Source organism: Apodemus sylvaticus, chromosome 17, assembly GCF_947179515.1.
Source record: "Apodemus sylvaticus chromosome 17, mApoSyl1.1, whole genome shotgun sequence".
Lineage (NCBI taxonomy): Eukaryota > Metazoa > Chordata > Mammalia > Rodentia > Muridae > Apodemus > Apodemus sylvaticus.
Window position 1 is genome coordinate 3,644,668 of NC_067488.1, and position 18,818 is coordinate 3,663,485.

Below are 18,818 nucleotides of genomic sequence, written 5' to 3' on the forward strand. Positions count from 1 at the left end.
TTGCTTCAGAAACTCTTAGGGAACCAATTAGGTTATCGTTACCATCTTAAATCACCCATCTATAGGTACCTATCATGTATACATATTCATGCACCGCGCTTATAAATGTATTAGCATACTTCTAAATCTCAGAAGCTTGTGATCTATTTAGAAGAGAATTGCAGTAGAAGGTGCTCTGTGCTGCATGCCAGCTCAGTGCTAGAGACTGCATGTCCTGTAGGATTATAGGAAAGAGAATCACTGCGTGCTGCTGTGGGCCAAGTGAGCACAGACTTCACAGAGGACAAGAACTTTCCAGGGAGAGGAATCCAGGCTGGGGGACAAGATGAACAGTAACATGGAGGCAGATAGGTGAGCTTGAAAACCCAGAATGGGGAATTTGAATCAAAGAGTTGTGAGTGGTGGCTTAATAAGGGAGTTCCCTAAGCTGATCAGATAGCTACTCAGTGGATAAAGGGGTTTCCTGCTTGATGATGTTAAAGCTCCTGAACTCATGTGGTAAAAGGAAAGAAGTAATTCCTACAAGCTATCTTCTGATCTCTCTCTCTCACTCTCTCTCTCTCTCTCTCTCTCTCTCTCTCTCTCTCTCTCTCTCTCTCTCTGTGTGTGTGTGTGTGTGTGTGAGAGAGAGAGAGAGAGAGAGAGAGACGAGACGGACGGATTTAAAAGAGGAAGTCTCAGAGAGTAAGTAGTTCATCCCATAGGCAATGATCTGCCATCTGCACAGTCTCTCATTTGCTGTCCTTTACATGCAATGACCACTTTTTCTTGAGTATTGTCTTGTAATTAGTTTGCTTAGAAAGTTTCTGTAGTTCTTGCAGAACAGCATTTCCCAGATTGTGGTACACATGAACACTGCCCAGTATTCATCAGTGGGTACTCTTCAGCTTTAGCTCAGATGTTTGACGTGGAGCCTAGAATGAGTGAGTGCCCTGGAGCTTGGCTTACTACTCATGAGGTCCTGTTTGGAGCCTGAGTGGCATTGAAGAGGGTTGACACTTTAAATCTGTCACCTAGGGCCTTTCTGGATGCTGCTTTTCCAACTTTGTCTTCCATTATTCTCACATTACCTTTATAACAATGCTGAAAGCTACATTCTTAAAGTGACTGAAAGTTGTAACTCTCAAAGTATACTACATTGTGAAATTTCCTGGTGATCTGAATCAAGCTGAGTTGAGCTCTTTTTAGAACTTTTACCTGTTTCACATCCACCACCAAGGGTGTAGAAGATTAGAGTGCTCATTTTCAGAGGGAGACGAAGGAGAAGCAGGACCAGTTTCTAATGGTATGGAATTGGCAATAATGTTCTAGAAATGTTCTCTTGGTTCCTTTTCATTTCAGAACTTTTCCAGTATTATTTTTCAGAGTATTAATAGTAACTAACAGAAGACCATTTAGCCTTAGTTCAGTTTGCATTTGACCTGCTTTAGGAAGTTAGAGGGTAGCCTGGGAAGTTTGCAAATGAGCCTTAGTTTTGCAATTACTTGGTGGATTTCGGAATGTCAGCAGGATAACAAAACCCTGAATTCAGCTACTTTAAAGAAAGTGGATTTAGAAACAAAAGTCAATTTGATATTTTGTTAAGTAACTATATTCTGTCAGACAGTGATAACCTGCTACCAGTTAAGATTAACTGTGAATATGCTCAGCTTAGTCTGCATATTAGAAATTAGTTTTAAAGCATGCTATTTTTTTTGCTTCATTTCCATGAATTCTGTAATTTCTTTAAATAATTCTATGTGATTCATCTGATAATCAAATAAGAATGTAGATATACTTTATCAGTAGACATTTATTCAAGTTCAGCTACAGTTGCTTAAGTTCATAGTTGTAAGGCAGAAGCCCATTGGAATATTTAATAACCAGTCCTGTGCGTTGCTCCAGAAGCTGAACGTGTGTTTTTGTTTGGCTCCAACAGAGAGTGCATAGGCTCAGTAAACTTTCATCTGCTTCAGGGTTAGGGCAGATTCCATCTTAAAGCAAATTTATGAGAGTGGCTGATGTGATACAGTTGTTTCTAGTAAAATCAGACTAACTCTAAGGAGCCAATCTAAGTCAGTCTCTGAGGAAGTCTATGAGAAACAGACTCCAACTCAGACACCGTTGTAAAGCCTGATCTAATGAGCACTTGCAGCTGACTTAATCCTGTTGCAGATCTTTAAGCAGCCATGGTACAAAATGGTTTCCACATTGACATCAGTGGAAAGAGCTTTAGATTTTTATCAGCAGAAAGAATATATACCTTGTACACACAGTAGCCACTTTTAAAGAATTAACATCATGATCCTTTCTAAGCCAGGTTGTTCCTGATGCAAACCCGGATTAAGGTGTGCAGAATGTGTTGTTTCATTTTCTTAAAGCCTAAGTTCATTAAAAAATGAAAACTTGTCAAACTTAAAACTGAATACAATATAAAGGATGACAGACCTACTCTGATTCATGATGCATGTGAGACGCACATACACAGACCTGGAGAAACAGTGACACCTGGCCCTGAGTTCAGACCCTGCAATGCAATGCTTTCCTCATTACTGTTATTTTCATGAGCTTAGGGATTCCTGAAGGTACATTTAGGCTGTACAAGCTTATGAGTCAGGGAAACTAGCATAAAAGGTAGATATTGAGTGACCTGTGCCCCTGTGAGCAGGTTATTAATCCCCACCTTTTTTTTCTTTCTGGTCTACCATTTTGAAACACAAATAATGATCTAAGAATTATAGTCCATTAACACTAGGCCCAGCCCTTTCCTAATTTACAATTTAAATTAGACCACACATTGCAATAAAACTCAACCTTGACTGAGCTAGCTCTATATTGTAGTTAGTGCAACAGTGTCATGAACTGTGAGGATGTGAATGGACACTTAGCAGGCAGAAGTGGTCAGTAATACTACAGAGACCTGGGATGGTCACTTCTTGACAGGGGAAAACTGAGACTAGTCTGTTCAGCATGATAAGTATCCTTTGTACTTCTTTTTTGAATACTTACCTCATTGTTGACAAAACTTGTCATTGATGTGGGATGTTGTATAACATCTGGTTTAGAGAAAATAAAGCATTAAAAATGTTAGTTTTATTCTACTCTATGATATTCAAGTTTATAACTTGATTCTTTATTAAGTTTCAGTTTTGTTGTAGTTAATGTCTCATTTAGTCCTTAGGCTGGTCTAGAACTTGCTAAAAAGACCAAGGATAGCCTGGAACTTTGAATTTGTCTTGCCTTTACATTCCAAGTGCTGTGATTACAGCATGCACCACCACCACAAGCTTAAGTTTACTTTAAATAAAAAATACCATTGAAGGAAGCTTTTTACACCAAAGTCCAACTAATCTATGCTTTTTGAAATATAACCTACCATATCACTGAATTGAAATAGCAATTCCCCATAATATTTTTCTGACCTATAATACTGAAAAATTATAAGTATAAAAATAAACTCTTGTTTCTTGTTAAAATTAATAATCTTTATATAATTTGCTATTTACATAAAGTTTCTAATGTGGACGATCTTTGTATTTAAGTCCAGTGACTACCTCTTCCAGCTCCAGCATGCCATACTATTCCATAAATATTTAGATAGGGAAGCACATGATTTTTTTTCAACTTTATAAATACTCTCATTTGTAATTTCAGTATGCTTTAACAACTCCTCCTCCTTTTAACTGTATTTGATTTGGGAAGACAGACATGATGTTTACTTGTTTGAGAGCACTGCTGAGTTTTAGTCAGGGCAATAAAATTAAGATACATGTCACAGTAATACACAGATGGGATTGAAACTTTGATTCTGTGGTTTTACACTCACTTTTTTATAATTTATAAGATGTGGAAAATGAACTCATAATTGGAAAAAGTTACTTTGATCCAGGTCAAAGTCTGATTGTTGACTGCTGAAGGAAGTATTAGTGCTGTGTCATATGCCCTCAGTCACCAAATACATAGGCACGTGCAGCTGCACCTGGTTGAGTCTGTAGACATGCTTCTGCTTCCTGTAGAGTGTAGAACTGTAGTGTAGTTGGAATGGAAGCTACATTTCCCCGCATTGTCATCAGAGCAAAAATATAGTTCTTACCAGTGTACAAGAGTTTTCTTTCTACACATTTCCTCTTGTAAGATATTTGAACATATATTATTTGTGTGTGTGTGTGTGTGTGTGTGTGTGTGTACATCACTTGTAGTATTCAAGCTGGTGTGTATGTGTGTGTTGGGCTGTGGTTGAGTTGGATTGGGTTTGGGTTTTTTATGTGAAACAGGGTCTCATCTTCCATCCTGGCTTCAAACTGGTAATGTTCCTAGCCCCGCCTCTGCCCCCCACCTCCTAGATGTCAGGAAAGCATTAATGTACCACTACACCTGCTAGGGCTGATTTTAAAATGTGATTATAAAAATGTTCATATGACCTAACAAGAAGCTTCAATCCAGCTTATTTGTTTTTATTCCAAAGTGCCACAGAAAAGCATCTAATTAAAATAGGAAGAAATGACTGTACTTCATTGTTTAATGTTGTCCCTTTTCCCAGTGTGGTTTCAGTTGCTTCTGGGGCACTGAGGCTCAGCAGACTGCAGGTAAATAAGTAAGCATGCTACATTAAGAAGTTGCTCTGGTCTTCTCACTAATCTCCAGCTCTCAGCACCTGTCTCTGGTGTTGGCTGGCTGTGCAATGCATTGCTGTGAATGGATAGGGAGATACGGTGCAGTCACCCAAGAAGTAAACTGTCAGTGTGGCATTCTTTCATAGCTATTGGAAATCTTACATTGAAATCCACTGATGGTAGAACTGTAGAGCTCCTGGGATTTAAGTACCATCTGGTTGTGCTCATGCCTTTAAAGCTGTTATCTCCACGTAAAATTTCAGAGTCCTATACTTTTTTTTTTCCACCAAACTATCCATTTTTAAGCCACAAATATTTTCCCATCTCTTTCAGATTTTATCTAAAAGTATATTTTAACAGTATTTTAAAAGTTCTTAAACAATAACAATTTATCTTGATGGATGGCATGCTATGTTTTTTCATTTTATTTTAATTAGCCATTGGGGGACCAAATTCCCTTTTGTTTTAGTCTTTGGAATATTGTTTAATTATTGTTATCATGCCAGATATCTTAAAGGTTATTTTACCAATACAGTTTCATTTAACATAACCCATATGGAATCAATAGTCTTGTTTCCTAAAGTGAATGCTTGGAAAATCTTACATTCATATGTTAAGAGTACACATCCTTTCCTCATTAGTTGGAAAGTACAGGGATTTTGGCACAGGTTCTGTGTGGAAGCATTGTGCAGCTTTTATATGGATTTTGTTTTTAGCCTTTGATGACACTGTTTAGAATAGGAAGTATCTAATAAGTAAAGCATTTTGTCTCAAGTGCTGCCAGTGTGTTTAATATATGCCTGGAGGTCTGAAACATTATCTTCTTCACTACAGTAATATGCATTTAATTCTCTGAAAGCAGAAGGTCGAACTTTTAAAAGGGACGCAAAGTACATTTTCAAACAGAATAATTCAAAACATATGGAATAGGGGACCAGAGTTATGTACAGTTGGTTTTTATGGTTTAATCATGATCATGTTAATGCACACCAGTAGCTAATTAAAGAAAACTTTTATTGTCCATTTTAAATAAGTTAGGTAAGGAGTGAAGGGACTGATGCAGCTGTGCTGCCCAGAGATGCACAATGCACTCTCTCCCCCAGCACATAGGACCTGCAAAACGTTAGCCTCGAATTGATTACATTGTGAACTTTGTGTTTTTTTCAGATGAATGGTGAATTTGGTGATGCTTAGGGCCCAACACATACAGTGAATCATGAATTAGTCCTAACAGTGGGCCAGATCTTCCTCAACAAGACGGATATATCCACAGTGAGATGGAGACAAACTTAGATTTTCAAATATGTCCCAATAGCTACCTTATTGTGGTGCTAAAATGATTTGCATGCTTACAAAAATAGCAAATCAGACTTTTTACTAGAGTTCACATTTGAGGATTGGTTTGCAATACTGAAAAATTTTTGGCTTTTTTTTTTTTCCTATTGAGAGCTAGTCTTCTATCTCTTGGTCTTTGTATTCTGGTCAGTAGTGAACAAAATTATCTACCATAGGAGTTGTATTCAGTAACCCATGCATGCTGAGCAGAGAGCTGCCACTTGCCCCGCCATGTACTGACATCTCAGGACTTGAGAGTCACGTGCTGGAGCCTGAGTGTGTTTCTCCATTCACACTGTACGCTCACTTTCCTTACCATATTTCTCTAGGGGATGGGGGCTGTGTGCACTCATGTTAACAGCCCATAAGAATATTTAATATGCTTGTGCTAGAAGAGATAAGACTTTAAACATAAATCTGTAAACCTGAAACAAATTCTGCATGCATGAAAACTGTGTGTTTTGATGGAAAGAAATAGCTTAGGAAGCGAGAACTCTTGGTTGGGCTTTGTCATGGAACACAACCAACAAATTCACTTAAACTATGGGGAAAAAAAACAGTTTGTAATGTCCCAAAATACAGTCAACAAACATGGATTCCTTAAGGACTTAATTACATTACTAGTTGGCAATGTATTTGGAGGTATATTTGTAATTTTGACAGGATGACACAGAACTCTAAAACTTAAGTTGTTACCTTGAGAGCAAGTGACCATTAATGACTGATTTTTAATATTGACACTCTAAAGTACATTTTAATGAAGGAAATGCACATTTGATAATTTGTTCTCAAGAATTTCTAGGCATGGTGTCAGGTGTGGAATCTCAGCTGTTGGGAGACTGAGCCATAAGGATTGCTGTGAATTTCAGACCAATCTGGAAAACATAAGAGTCTTAGGCTAGCCCAGGCTAAGGTTTGCTAGGTTCTTCTTCAAATCTTGAATAGGAAGACACGCCCCCCCCAAAAAAGTGGATCATGAGGACATGTTTTTTAAAAAATGGACATCCATTTAGTTTGTGTGATAATGGCTTTAAGTTATACTAAATTCATTTTAAGTTCCTTTAAACAGCATGTTTATATAACATTGTTCTTGTAGTGACACGATGCATAACTGCTTTGACATATTTACTTCATTTTTTTCCTACAGATCTCTAAACAAGAACAGAAGAGAGTAGATACATTTGACGGAGGCAAAGCTGAAACCTCCTCCCGATGCAGTGGTGCTCAGGACAGCGGCATTGGCAGTGACAGTGTTAAAATTCGCATTGTACAAATAGAGCAGTGCAGTGGTGCCAGTCAGCACCGCATTGCCCATCCCTCTCACCAGTCATCAATTGTGAAAAATCTTAATTTTATTCCCTTTGACATATTTATTACTGCAAGTAGGATCTCCCTAATGACTTATTCCTCGGTGGCCTTGCCCAAATTCAAATTACCAGAACACCAGAATGAAGATGGAAAAACAGGCAAGAGTTCCTTAAATCTTGCAGAAGTTGATTCTGATATAGCTAAGCCTAACCAGGCCTGCGTTTCCATGGTGACTGCTGAAGACCCCTTAAACAGTAGCACTTGTTTTTCTTCAGGGAAGAAAGTAAGGGCTCTCTCCCTTGAAAGCCTCCATGCATCCATACGGTCATCTGCCAGACAAGCTCTTGGAGTCACTGTTGTTCGGCAGCCTGGCCGAAGAGGAACTGGTGACTTAGAGCTAGACCTGTTTCTCCATTTAATTGTATCCCAACCTTCCTTGCTTCTGAGTTGTCACCACAGGAAACAGAGGATGGAAATATCCATCTTTGATGCTATGCTTAAAGGCGTAGCCTCTGACTACAAATGTACAGGTAAGAGCCTTCAAATATATTTGAGTATAGTATTAAGTTTTTATTTCCAGTTTCAAGATTTTAGCAAATGAAAAACATCCAACAGACCAGACACACCTTCTGTTCTCTACAGAGTATGGTAAGTACATGCCTGTAACTGAATTGATTTTAAGAAAATGTTGGGGAAAATATATCAACATTTAACCTTAGTATTCTCACCATGCCTCTGAACAACCTTTTTCCTTAGTAGTTGTGTGAAGAAGGCTCTTTCTCAGCTGTAGATAAAGTTCAGTTTGTAATGTATAGGAACCATGGCTATTAGTAGTAATGGCCCATAGGTAGCCTATTCACAGCAGTGTACTTGTTCAAAAAATAGTACAAGAAGCTTATTGTAGTGTTCATCTATTCATCTCACTAAAATTTATATCCAATCAAGAAAGATTATCAAAGTACAGTACTTTAAAGACATTTATACTTTTGTTAAAAAACAAATCAAAGCACCCGTCCCCTTTCCAAATTAGAGATTTGGCAGCAAACACTGGCATGCAGGTTGCAGGGTCTCCTGTTCAAGACTTGAAGAGGAACCTAACAAGCTTGTTGTGAGGAGACATGTTGCTGTCCCACCTAATGGATGGAAGCCAGCAGTGAGGCATTTGGAAGCTAGTCTGATCTGAAAGTCAGTCTGGTTAAAGTCCTTGGCATACCCTTTGAATGAATTATTTTCTTATTATGTTTGTATTAATACCACAAAAGCAACTTGAGGGCAGGAAGACTTTTCGGCTCATGGTTTGACAGGATCCACACAGTTCATCATGACAGTGCCAGCATGGCCTACACAAGGTGGCAGGCACTTCTTTATTCCCACTTTTTATTTTTCCCTTTCCCCTTTCTGTGTTTATTTGAAACGCACCCTAGTCTCTGGGGTGGTACCTCTACTATTCAAAGTAGAGGTTCCCTTCTCAGGTAACTCTCTGGAAAGCCCTCCCTTCAGAGTCTTGAGCTGGCAGCTCATACTAGACTCCTAAAAGTAGTCACTGTAAGGAGCATTTAAACCACTGGCAGTTTAAACCAGCCATGTGAGTATTTATACCATGGATGTTGGCAAATGCTATCAGACAGTTCTACTATTGTGAGAACCGTTTGTTAACATTACCTGCAACTATTGCCTTCCTCTTCAGACATTGCCATTCCCGAGTGCCTGTGATATAACAGGTACTTCAAGACACTGGAAATGTTGCTAGTGCTGAGTTAGTAGAACTTGTTACATGATTTGAGGATTTCTGCCTACTTAACTAATGCCTTTTTATGTTCTGATTAGCATTGGTTGGAACTTTGTATGAAATTGGAAGAGTAAATCTTGCTTCCCAGAACTTCCTTAAGGTCACTTAGCTATAATCTCTAATGTAGGTAGTAGGTGTCTATAATGGCTCTGCTAAGAGGTAACGATACACACACACACACACACACACACACACACACACACACACACACATATATGTACATATATACATATATATGGGTATGTAAATATATATAAACATATCTCAGGGCACTGATGGCAGAGCTAAGGTGTACAGATGAGAACTGATGCTGATGCTAATATTTTTCAAATATATAGAAATAGATTTGCCATAATCTGTTTCACAAGTATACTCATAACTCATATGTCTATGTCCTTTTGTCTACATGTGTATTCAGCAAGGTTATAAGAGCTCAAAATAAGATCATAGTATCTTCTTAGGATAAAAGAATAAGGAAAAAAAACAAGATCTTTCTTGTGTAGGGTGAGGGTGGATTGTGAAACCAACCCAGTTTCAGCAGACAAAGCTAATGGGAAGTCATGGGTCTGTGTTAGAGTGGAGTAAACTTCTAAGGAAATTTTCCTGCATAAATATCCTGTGGGTACCTTTCTTGGGGATCTACTAAAACCCTTATATGATCCAAATATAGCAGTTCTTGGTTATAACCAAGTGTTACCAGTATAGTATATGCTTTACACAATAATATTTCTTAGAAATTAGTTTAGCACTTTGAGGAAATGTGTTAGAAAACCAAAAATGCAAGTTAAAAAAACAAAAAACAAAAAAACCCTGTAACTGTCACTAGGTCACACGGCGAAGAATTATACTATTTAAAATACATTCTTTTATTTTTACCCTGATAATCAAATAACTCGGTAATGGAAGCCCTGTTTCATATTACAGTTGGAAAAACTAAGACAATAAGGCTTAAAGAAGTACGTTCCCTAAGACATAGCTGTATTAGGACATAGCTAAAGTTCACAAGCCAAGTCTAGACTTCCTGGTACCTTTAGGTGCCCTGAGGAGAGAAGTGTGAAGAAACCCCCGTCTCCAGCAGACTTCCCTCTGCTCAGATTGTACAAATGGTTCCTTTTAGAGTTTTAACTGGTGCATTTGTCATTAAATGTGTCCAGTGACGTGACTATATAAAATAGCATATCTTCGCTGTATGACAAACCTGGCTTCACATTCTGGCACTATTACAGGATGTAGAATTATCTGATAAACCAATCGTGATGAAATAATTATTGAATAATTCTAAGGACCTAATGCTAATAATTCCTAGCATGGAGTCTAGGAAGGAGTAAGCCTGAATAAATGTACCCTATCACTGCTTTCACTGTAATTCCTAGTTAATCTATACTGCCTTAACAGGAAGTCACCAAGACATCAAAAGCTGAAGGCTAACATCTACCAATATAAAACTATTGTTGACTTTTGAAGATGTGAATTTTCTTTAATACCCTAAAAAACACTAATTATTTTTCTCAATGTTTTAAATATTTTTTATTATATATTAATGAAGTTGCCCTCTAAAACTGGACTTGGGACATTTGTTTTCAAGGTCCACTTGGATGAAGTGGTCAACTCCTATTACCAGTTTAATTATCCAAATAGTTTATGTAGTGCTTTGCTTTATCCCAAGGAGAAAACTGTTCCATTTACACTAGTCTGTGCAATGTCTGTGACAGTAATTTTATACATAAGAAAAATGTGCGTGGCTATTATGCTAAAGTTCATATGGATGGAATGGGAGAGAAGAATAAGATGGGACGAGCTAGTTCTGTTTTTGAGTCCTAATGTCAAGCACTCCTTTTTATCTCTAACCTGGAAGAATAAAATGGGTGGTCAAAATGAAGATAAATAAATAAATAAACAAACAAACCAATAAACAAATAAAAATAAAAAGTAAAAAAGAAGGTAACCTAAGAAAGTTTAAAAGGAAATTGAAAAGCAACAAAAGTTAAAAATGAAAAAAGAAACATGTATCTTTCTTTTTTATTTCTTTTATTTTTTTTATTTTTCAGTTTTTAAAATCTCTTTGGAGCATTAAACATGATAGAAGTAGAGAAAAATTTCTTATGAAGTCCTCTATGAAAGGAAATTGTTTCAAGCTCCTGATTAGACAGAAACTGTTCCATCTCCAAGGAAGAATAGGCAGTATATCTGTGGCTTCATAGAATGAATTGGGTAGTGTTCCTTCTGTTCCTATTTTGTGGAATAGTTTGAAGAGTGTTAGTATTAGGTCTTCTTTGAAGGTCTGATAGAATTCTGCACTAAAACCATCTGGTCCTTAGTTTTAATATCTGCTTCTATTTCTTTAGGCAGTTATGGGACTGTTTAGATGGTTTATCTAATCCTGATTTATCTTTGTTATCTATCTAGAAAATTGTCCATTTCATCCAGATTTTCCAGTTGTGTTGAGTTTAGGCTTTTATAGTAGGATCTGATTTTTTTTTTTAATTTCCTCAGTTTATGTTGTTATGTCTCCCTTTTCATTTCTGATTTTGTTAATTTGGATACTGTCTCTGTGCCCTCTGGTTAGTCTGGCTAAGGGTTTATCTATCTTGTTGATTTTCTCAAACAGCTCCTGGTTTGGTTGATCTTTATATAGTTCTTTTTGTTCCTACTTGAATCTACTGTTCAGCTGTGCTGTTAAGCTGCTACTGTATGCTTTTTTCAGTTTCTTTTTGGAGGCACTCAGAGTTGAGTTTTCCTCTTAACACTGCTTTCATTGTGTCCCATAAGTTTGGGTATGTTGTGCCTTCATTTTCATTAAATTCTAAAAAGTCTTTAATTTCTTTATGTCTTCATTGACCAAATTATCATTGAGTAGAGTATTGTTCAGCTTCCATGTGTATGTGTATTTTCTGTTTTTATTGCCTTAGTCTGTGGTGATCTGGTAGTATGCATGGGATTATTTCACTCTTCTTGTATCTGTTGAGGCCTCTTTCATGACTGATTATATGGTCAATTTTGGAGAAGGTACCATGAGGTACTGAGAAGAAGGTATACTCTTTCGTTTTAGGATGAAATGTTCTATAGATATGTGTTAAGTCCATTTGATATATAACTTCTGTTAGTTTCTTTGTGTCTCTCTTTAGTTTGTGTTTCCATGATCTGTCCATTGCTGAGAGTGGGGTGTTTAAGTCTTCCACTGTTATTGTGTGAAGTGCAATATGTGCTTTGAGCTTTAGTAAAGTTTCTTTATGAGTGTGGGTGCCCTTGCATTTGGAGCATAGATGTTCAGAAATGAGAATTCTTCTTGGTAGATTTCTCCTTTCATGAGTTTAAAGTGCCTTTCCTTAGTTTTTTTTGATAATTTTGTTTGAATGTTGGTTTTATTCATTATTAGAATAGCTACTCCAGCTTGTTTCTTGGGTCCATTTGCTTGGAAAATTGTTTTCTTAGTACTTTATTCTGAGGTAGTGTCTATTTTTAACACTGAGGTGTGTTTCCCGTATGCAGCAAACTCATAATGTGACATTTATTTATTTTATTCATTATTTTGTGATTCAAAAAGGTAATTCATGCCAAGGTACCTAGCGGTTTGTCTTAGACAATAGGATTCTAGAGTTCAGACTTATCACATTAAGTGATGTAAGTGACTTAGTCCTTCATATGACTCCTTGCTACAGCCTGGCTCTGGGGATTCTAGAAATGAAAGCTAATGTTAGGTATAAAGGCTTCACTCGGGTGACATATTAAAGTCATCATTATGAAGACTTTGAACTCAAATACTAATAATCTGTTGAACATTTATAGAATGTGCTGTTATCTTAGAATAACTCTATTAAATATATAAGTGTAATATTTATAATTGTTTACCTTCCTGTTTATGTAGTCAAGTCCCCTTAATGCCTTAGATGTTCTTTCCCTTCTTATGTGCTTTTATTTTATACTCACACTATGGTCTTAGGATAGTCACTCATTCATGAATTCCTGCCGTTTATCAATCAAATGCAGATGCTTGGGAACCCATTATAAGGGAGACCCAGTTTCTGCCCCCAAGCATTTCGCTTTGTTTATTAACTGTACTGCGTATAACTGATAAAGGTTTAGAAAATATAAGTCTTCACACATTGAGGTATGCTAGGAGGCACTTCAGTGACCTCAGTAAAACCTGAGCTCATGCTTCTCGAGAGACAGTGTAGAAAAGCTCTACCAAGTGGCTGGATACAGAGGACTGCTTACTTTTATTAGTGGTAGTTCAGCTTCCCTTCAGCACGTTATGGGTTCTAAGAAGAAGTCTGGGTGAGCATGGTGGTATATGCCTTTAATCACAGCACTTGGTAGGCAGAGGCAGATGACTCAGTTTGAGGCCAGCCTACTCTACAGAGTGGAGTAACAAAATAGCCAGTGCTACATAGAGAAACCAAAGAAGAAGTAGAAGAAGGGGAAGGAGGAAGAAACTCTGTGCTTATTGTAGTCATGTTTTCTACATATGTAATAAATCGTTTTTCTATAACTGTTCTCTAGATCTTATTTCTTCTATATGATTATCATGTGTTTGAACTTGATTTCTTTGAATTTATTCACTTTTAGGTTCTATGGGGCCTCTTAATGCTATCAATTGTTTTTTTTTTGTTTGTTTGTTGCTATTATATGTGAGGACTTGGAGCCATTTTTTTTGTTTGTTTACACCCTTACTATCAGAGTTTTTATTGACTTTTTCAGTTTTTGTTTCCATTTGAAACTTGTGTATTTCTATCCATTTTGAGTGTATTACCTTGGCCTTATGAAATATAATTGTAATAGCTACTTACACTCTTAAATGCCTTTGTCACTGTCATGATAGCACAGCCACCAACTTTCTCTATACACATGTACACACATGTGTACATGCAGATACACACACAGATACACTGGCTCTGAGCACAAAGCTAAGAAAAGAAAGAGAAAAGGCTACAAGGCTTCCCTTCCCTGTTCCTGAAAGCATAAGGGCCTTAATTCCCCAGAGTTTCTGTTGTGGTTTTGATTATCTCCTTCCCAGCTCTGCAGGCAGCTCAAGGCTCACTCTCAAAGTTATAAGAAAAAGAACAAAAACAAAGACAGAACAAACTCAGGAACTCACCCCTCGGTGAGTTGTATCTGTGAGCTTGGCACCCTTCCTCATTTGTGTTGATCATATTCATTGAGAGAGAGAGAGAGAGAGAGAGAGAGAGAGAGAGATTACAGTTATGAATAGGATGTGAATTAGATAGAATGGCACTAGAAATTCTGTAGTTTTAAAATAATAATTTGCAGTCCAGTAGCTAGGGCCCTGTGTTCTGAAAACCTTACTATGTGATTTCCTGCAGAAATCACAAAATACTGTCTTCACTTCTCCGAGCATGTGTCGATTGAGTTGCTAATGAATCAATTCTCCTGGGGAACTGTCAGCATCAGCCTAGATTCTCAGTGCCACACTACAGTTGCTGCCCAAATATTCAGAGGCAGTAGTAATGGTTTCTCTAGTTCCTTAGAGTTTGTTTTCATGCAGATTTATGTGGAAAAGGAAGCACTGTGAAACCGTCCTCATTGCCAGTCTACCTTCCACAGGATGTATGACATACATATTTACATACAGACATATATATGTATACGTATGTATAATGTACATATGTACTTACATGCATATATGCATATACATAAAATATGAAATTTGTTAGATTCTTACCAGAATAGTTGGCAAGTAAAATCTATTACTTAAGCACATCTAATTTATAAACTTAAAGTTAGATATAAATTGTAACACCATATTAATCATGTTCCTAATAAAGTATAATTTCTAATTTGCACTTAGTGATCCCAAATTATACTAACTATATCATTAAATATATGCAACAGTATATTTTTATTTCCTTTGTCAAAAAATTGAAATGTTATATTTAAAGACTGACTTATTAGCTTGTTCATTTTTGATAATAATAATAAACTTCAATTAATTTTCAATATAGTCCAAGTAAATAATATATTTGTAAGTTGTGTTTTTAAAGATTTTAATTATTAAAATTATATATTGAGAACCTTTTTCATGCTCTTCCTACCTGGAACAATCTCTAGTAGAAATGAGGTCTCTGCCAATACCTTTATTTGTAGCAGCTGTAGTATTGGCAATTTTCATTTAAATAAAGATGTATGTAGTTGTTTTCAACATAATCATATTAGTTGTGTTTATAAATATTTTAAGTGATATTTGTTTTGTTTAAGATAATGAAGTCCAGGTTTTAAATTGCCTCATAACTTGACTATGTACCCTAAGGCAACTTCAAAATATCATTCTCCTTATTTGTTTAGGGATTTTGTTTTTTGGTTTTGAAGAAACAAGTGTGCCATCTGGTCCCTTGGGAATGAGTTCAGCCATTCTAAGGGAATTATACAGCCCTGTACTTCCTCAGTGCACAGTCAGGCCAGGATCTTGTTTCTTAGTAATATGTACTAAGACATAACAAGCCAAATGAAAGCAGTTCCTCCGCCCTCTCAGAATTTCTGTACTGATAATAACTTTTTAAGTTATCAGTTAGATTAAAATAGAAAATGTAAAGCTTATTGGAAAGTATACTGAGTAAAAGCAGAGTGTGTTAACACTTTGTGGGATGGTAATGTCACAGACACAATGTATATAGTATTGGATATTTTTCTGTATTAAAGTGCTGTAAATGTTAGGTAAGGTCCTCTAAGAGACAAACATTGACTGGAGCCCCGTAGGATCACTAGAATTAGAGATAATCAGTACTGAGTTCTAATCCCCACTCTGCTCTTTAGCTGTGTATGGCTGTAAGTAAATTGTTAATCTCTCTAAGCTTTAGTTTCTCTATCTATGACATGGGGGGATATGACATGTAACTGTTTCTTGGGGTTGTCAGGAGGAGCAGACAAGGTGCACATACAATCCTCAGTTCATTGTTAATGCTGTTGTGGCTGCTTTTATTATTTTTGTTATTACTTTTAAGTCTATTCAAAATAGTAACTGTAATTGGCTTAAAAATATTCATTTGTTTCAGTGCTGTTAAAACTATTGTGCAACATGGAATGTTGCATCAGTTGGCTGGATCACAGTTTCAATAGGACTACAGAAAATATGCCAGAGACATTTGAGTAAACCAACAGTTGAAAACTCTTAAACTCATTTCTTACACCTCATAAATCATATCGTGATTTCATTGGGGCATTATGGCTTTATGAAAAGGATTGAATTACATGCGTCTTTAGAATATAAGTTTGTTAATGTCCCTAGAAAGGCTTAAAATTAACTTGTGACTTTAGTGTCATAAGTATTGCAACTTGAACACTGATCTGAAAATTTAGCTTCTAGGAAGATTTCTTGCTGGTCTGTAACATGCAGACACTGGTTCACACACTTTGGCAAATAAGTCAATCGCTTAAATGCATCCCTTGGATAGAAAGATAGTGAAAAGTTTATGTTTCTCATGACCTAACCATTGAGGAGAGTTAGTTATATATGATAAAAGATATTGAAAAGAAAATCACAAAACTTGACTTTTAATCTGTTGCTCAGGCTCTTTCACACAGCAGTTAGATTTTTGATTATTTAAGTTCCTTTACGTATAAAAAGGATACAGTAATATCTATTGTATATACTTTTGTACATTTTAATGTTGCAGACCTCTTGGCTTAAAACAGACCTCTTTGCTTCACAGCTAGAATGAAGTTCATCTTCTTTGAATGTATAATTTACCTTTTACTAAATAGGAGAGTAAGTACCAGTGTTCAATTGCACAAAGTTTTACTCAAATGCTGTCCTATAAAATATAGCTCATGCTATAATTTAGCATAATAACAGCCAAATAGAAAAAATATTTAAAAAGAGCAAAGCCAGGCAAAATGAAAGTCAAAAGAAATTCATTATTTAAGTTCCTTTACCTATAAAAATGATATGGTAATATCTATTCTGTATACTTTTGTACATTTTAATGTTGCAGACCTCTATGCTTAAAACAGACCTCTTTGCTTTACAGTTAGAATGAAGTTGTAATAATGTGTCATTATATACACTATTCTCTGCTGAGAGAGAAATGCATTGAGTTGTCATTACATACACTGTCCTCTGCTGAATGTCATTAAGTAGAAAGAACCAACTTTGTTCCAGCAAGATGTGGAAGATTCAGTTCTAAATGTAAGAACCAAGTGTTGGCTTAGATTTCAAAACCTACTTTTAATGATAGCTCTTAAATGCTTCAACCTCCCTTCTAGCCACCACCTACCAGAGGCAATGGAAAAGGAAGGTTATTAGGACATGGGGGATGTGAACCTGTTTAGAAATAGTTCTTTGGAGTGAATCCAGTCTGCACTGTCAGGAAATCAGCAGTTCAGTTCACAGGAGTCATCAGTGGCAGCACCATCCACTCACAAATCCACAATGGCAGGTTGAGCCAGAAGAAACCACAAGGTTTCCTGTTTAGAAGTAGAGCCAGGATAGCAAACACAAATCAGCAGTGGTGGTGCAACCCAGCAGAAACAGCCAGGCCTCCTCTGAATTGTAACCAGTTGGCAGGAGTGACCAGGGCCAGCAGGAACAGCAGGAGAAGGACTCTGCCATGCCTCTCTCAACAAAGTGAAGATCAGCCTTCACTTTGTGAAGATTAAGACAAGAAGCCATCAGAACTCCAAACAGACTGGACCTGAGCAGAAATACTTCCCATCACATAATAATCAAAACCCCAAATGTACTAAACAAAGAAAGAATATTAAAGGCAGTAAGAGAAAAAGGCCAAGTAACATATAAAGGAAGACCTATCAGAATCACACCAGACTTCTCACCAGAGACCATGAAAGCTAGAAGATCCTGGGCAGATCTCATGCAGACTCTAAGAGAGCACAAATGTCAGCCAAGACTACTATACCCAGCAAAACTCTCCATCACCACAGATGGAGAAACCAAGATATTCCATGACAAAACCAAATTTACACAATATCTTTCCACAAACCCAGCCCTACAAAGAATAATAGGAGGAAAACTCCAATACAAGGAGGGAAACTACACTCTAGAAAAAACAAGATAGTAACCTTCTTCCATCGAACCCAAAAGAAGATAACCACTCAAATATAAAAATAACATCAAAAATGACAGAAAGTAATAATCACTATTCCTTAATATCTCTTAACATCAATGGACTCAATTCCTCCAATAAAAAGACATAGACTAACAAACTGGATAAGGAAACAGGACCCTACATTTTGCTGTATACAGGAAACACACCTCAGTGTCAAAGACAAAAACTACCTTAGAGTAAAAGGCTGGAAGACAATTTTACAAGCCAATGGTCTTAGGAAACAAGCCGGAGTAGCCACTCTAACATCAGATAGAATTGACTTTCAACCTAAAGTCATCACAAGAGACATGGAAGGACACTTCTTGCTGGTCAAAGGAAAAATACACCAAGAAGAACTCTCAATTCTGAACATTTATGTGCCAAATGCAAGGGTACCCTCATTCATAAAAGAAACTTTACTAAAGCTCAAAGCACACATTGCACCTAACACAATAATTGTGGGTGACTTCAACACTCCACTATCAATGGACCGATCACAAAAAACAGAAACTAAACAGGGACACAGTAAAACTAATTGAAGCTTTGGAACGATTGGATTTGACTGATATTTATAGAACATTTCACCCTAAAGCAAAAGAATATACCTTTTTCTAAGCACCTCATGGTACTTTCTCCAAAATCGACCATATAATTGGTCACAAGACAGACCTCAACAAATATAAGACGATCGAACTAATCCCATGCCTCCTATCAGATCACTATGGGGTAAGAGTGCTC

General features: G+C 36.7%; 1 protein-coding gene across 5 annotated transcripts in view; it reads left to right on the top strand.

Moving 5' to 3' along the window:
* Vps13b (vacuolar protein sorting 13 homolog B) overlaps positions 1 to 18,818 on the top strand; it is a 564,131-nt gene that overhangs the window by 356,572 nt on the left and 188,741 nt on the right. For all 5 annotated transcript variants that reach the window (XM_052160919.1, XM_052160921.1, XM_052160920.1 and 2 more), the window contains one exon: positions 7,075 to 7,765. In XM_052160919.1, coding sequence (XP_052016879.1) covers positions 7,075 to 7,765 — 691 coding nt within the window. The remainder of the gene's footprint in view (positions 1 to 7,074; positions 7,766 to 18,818) is intronic.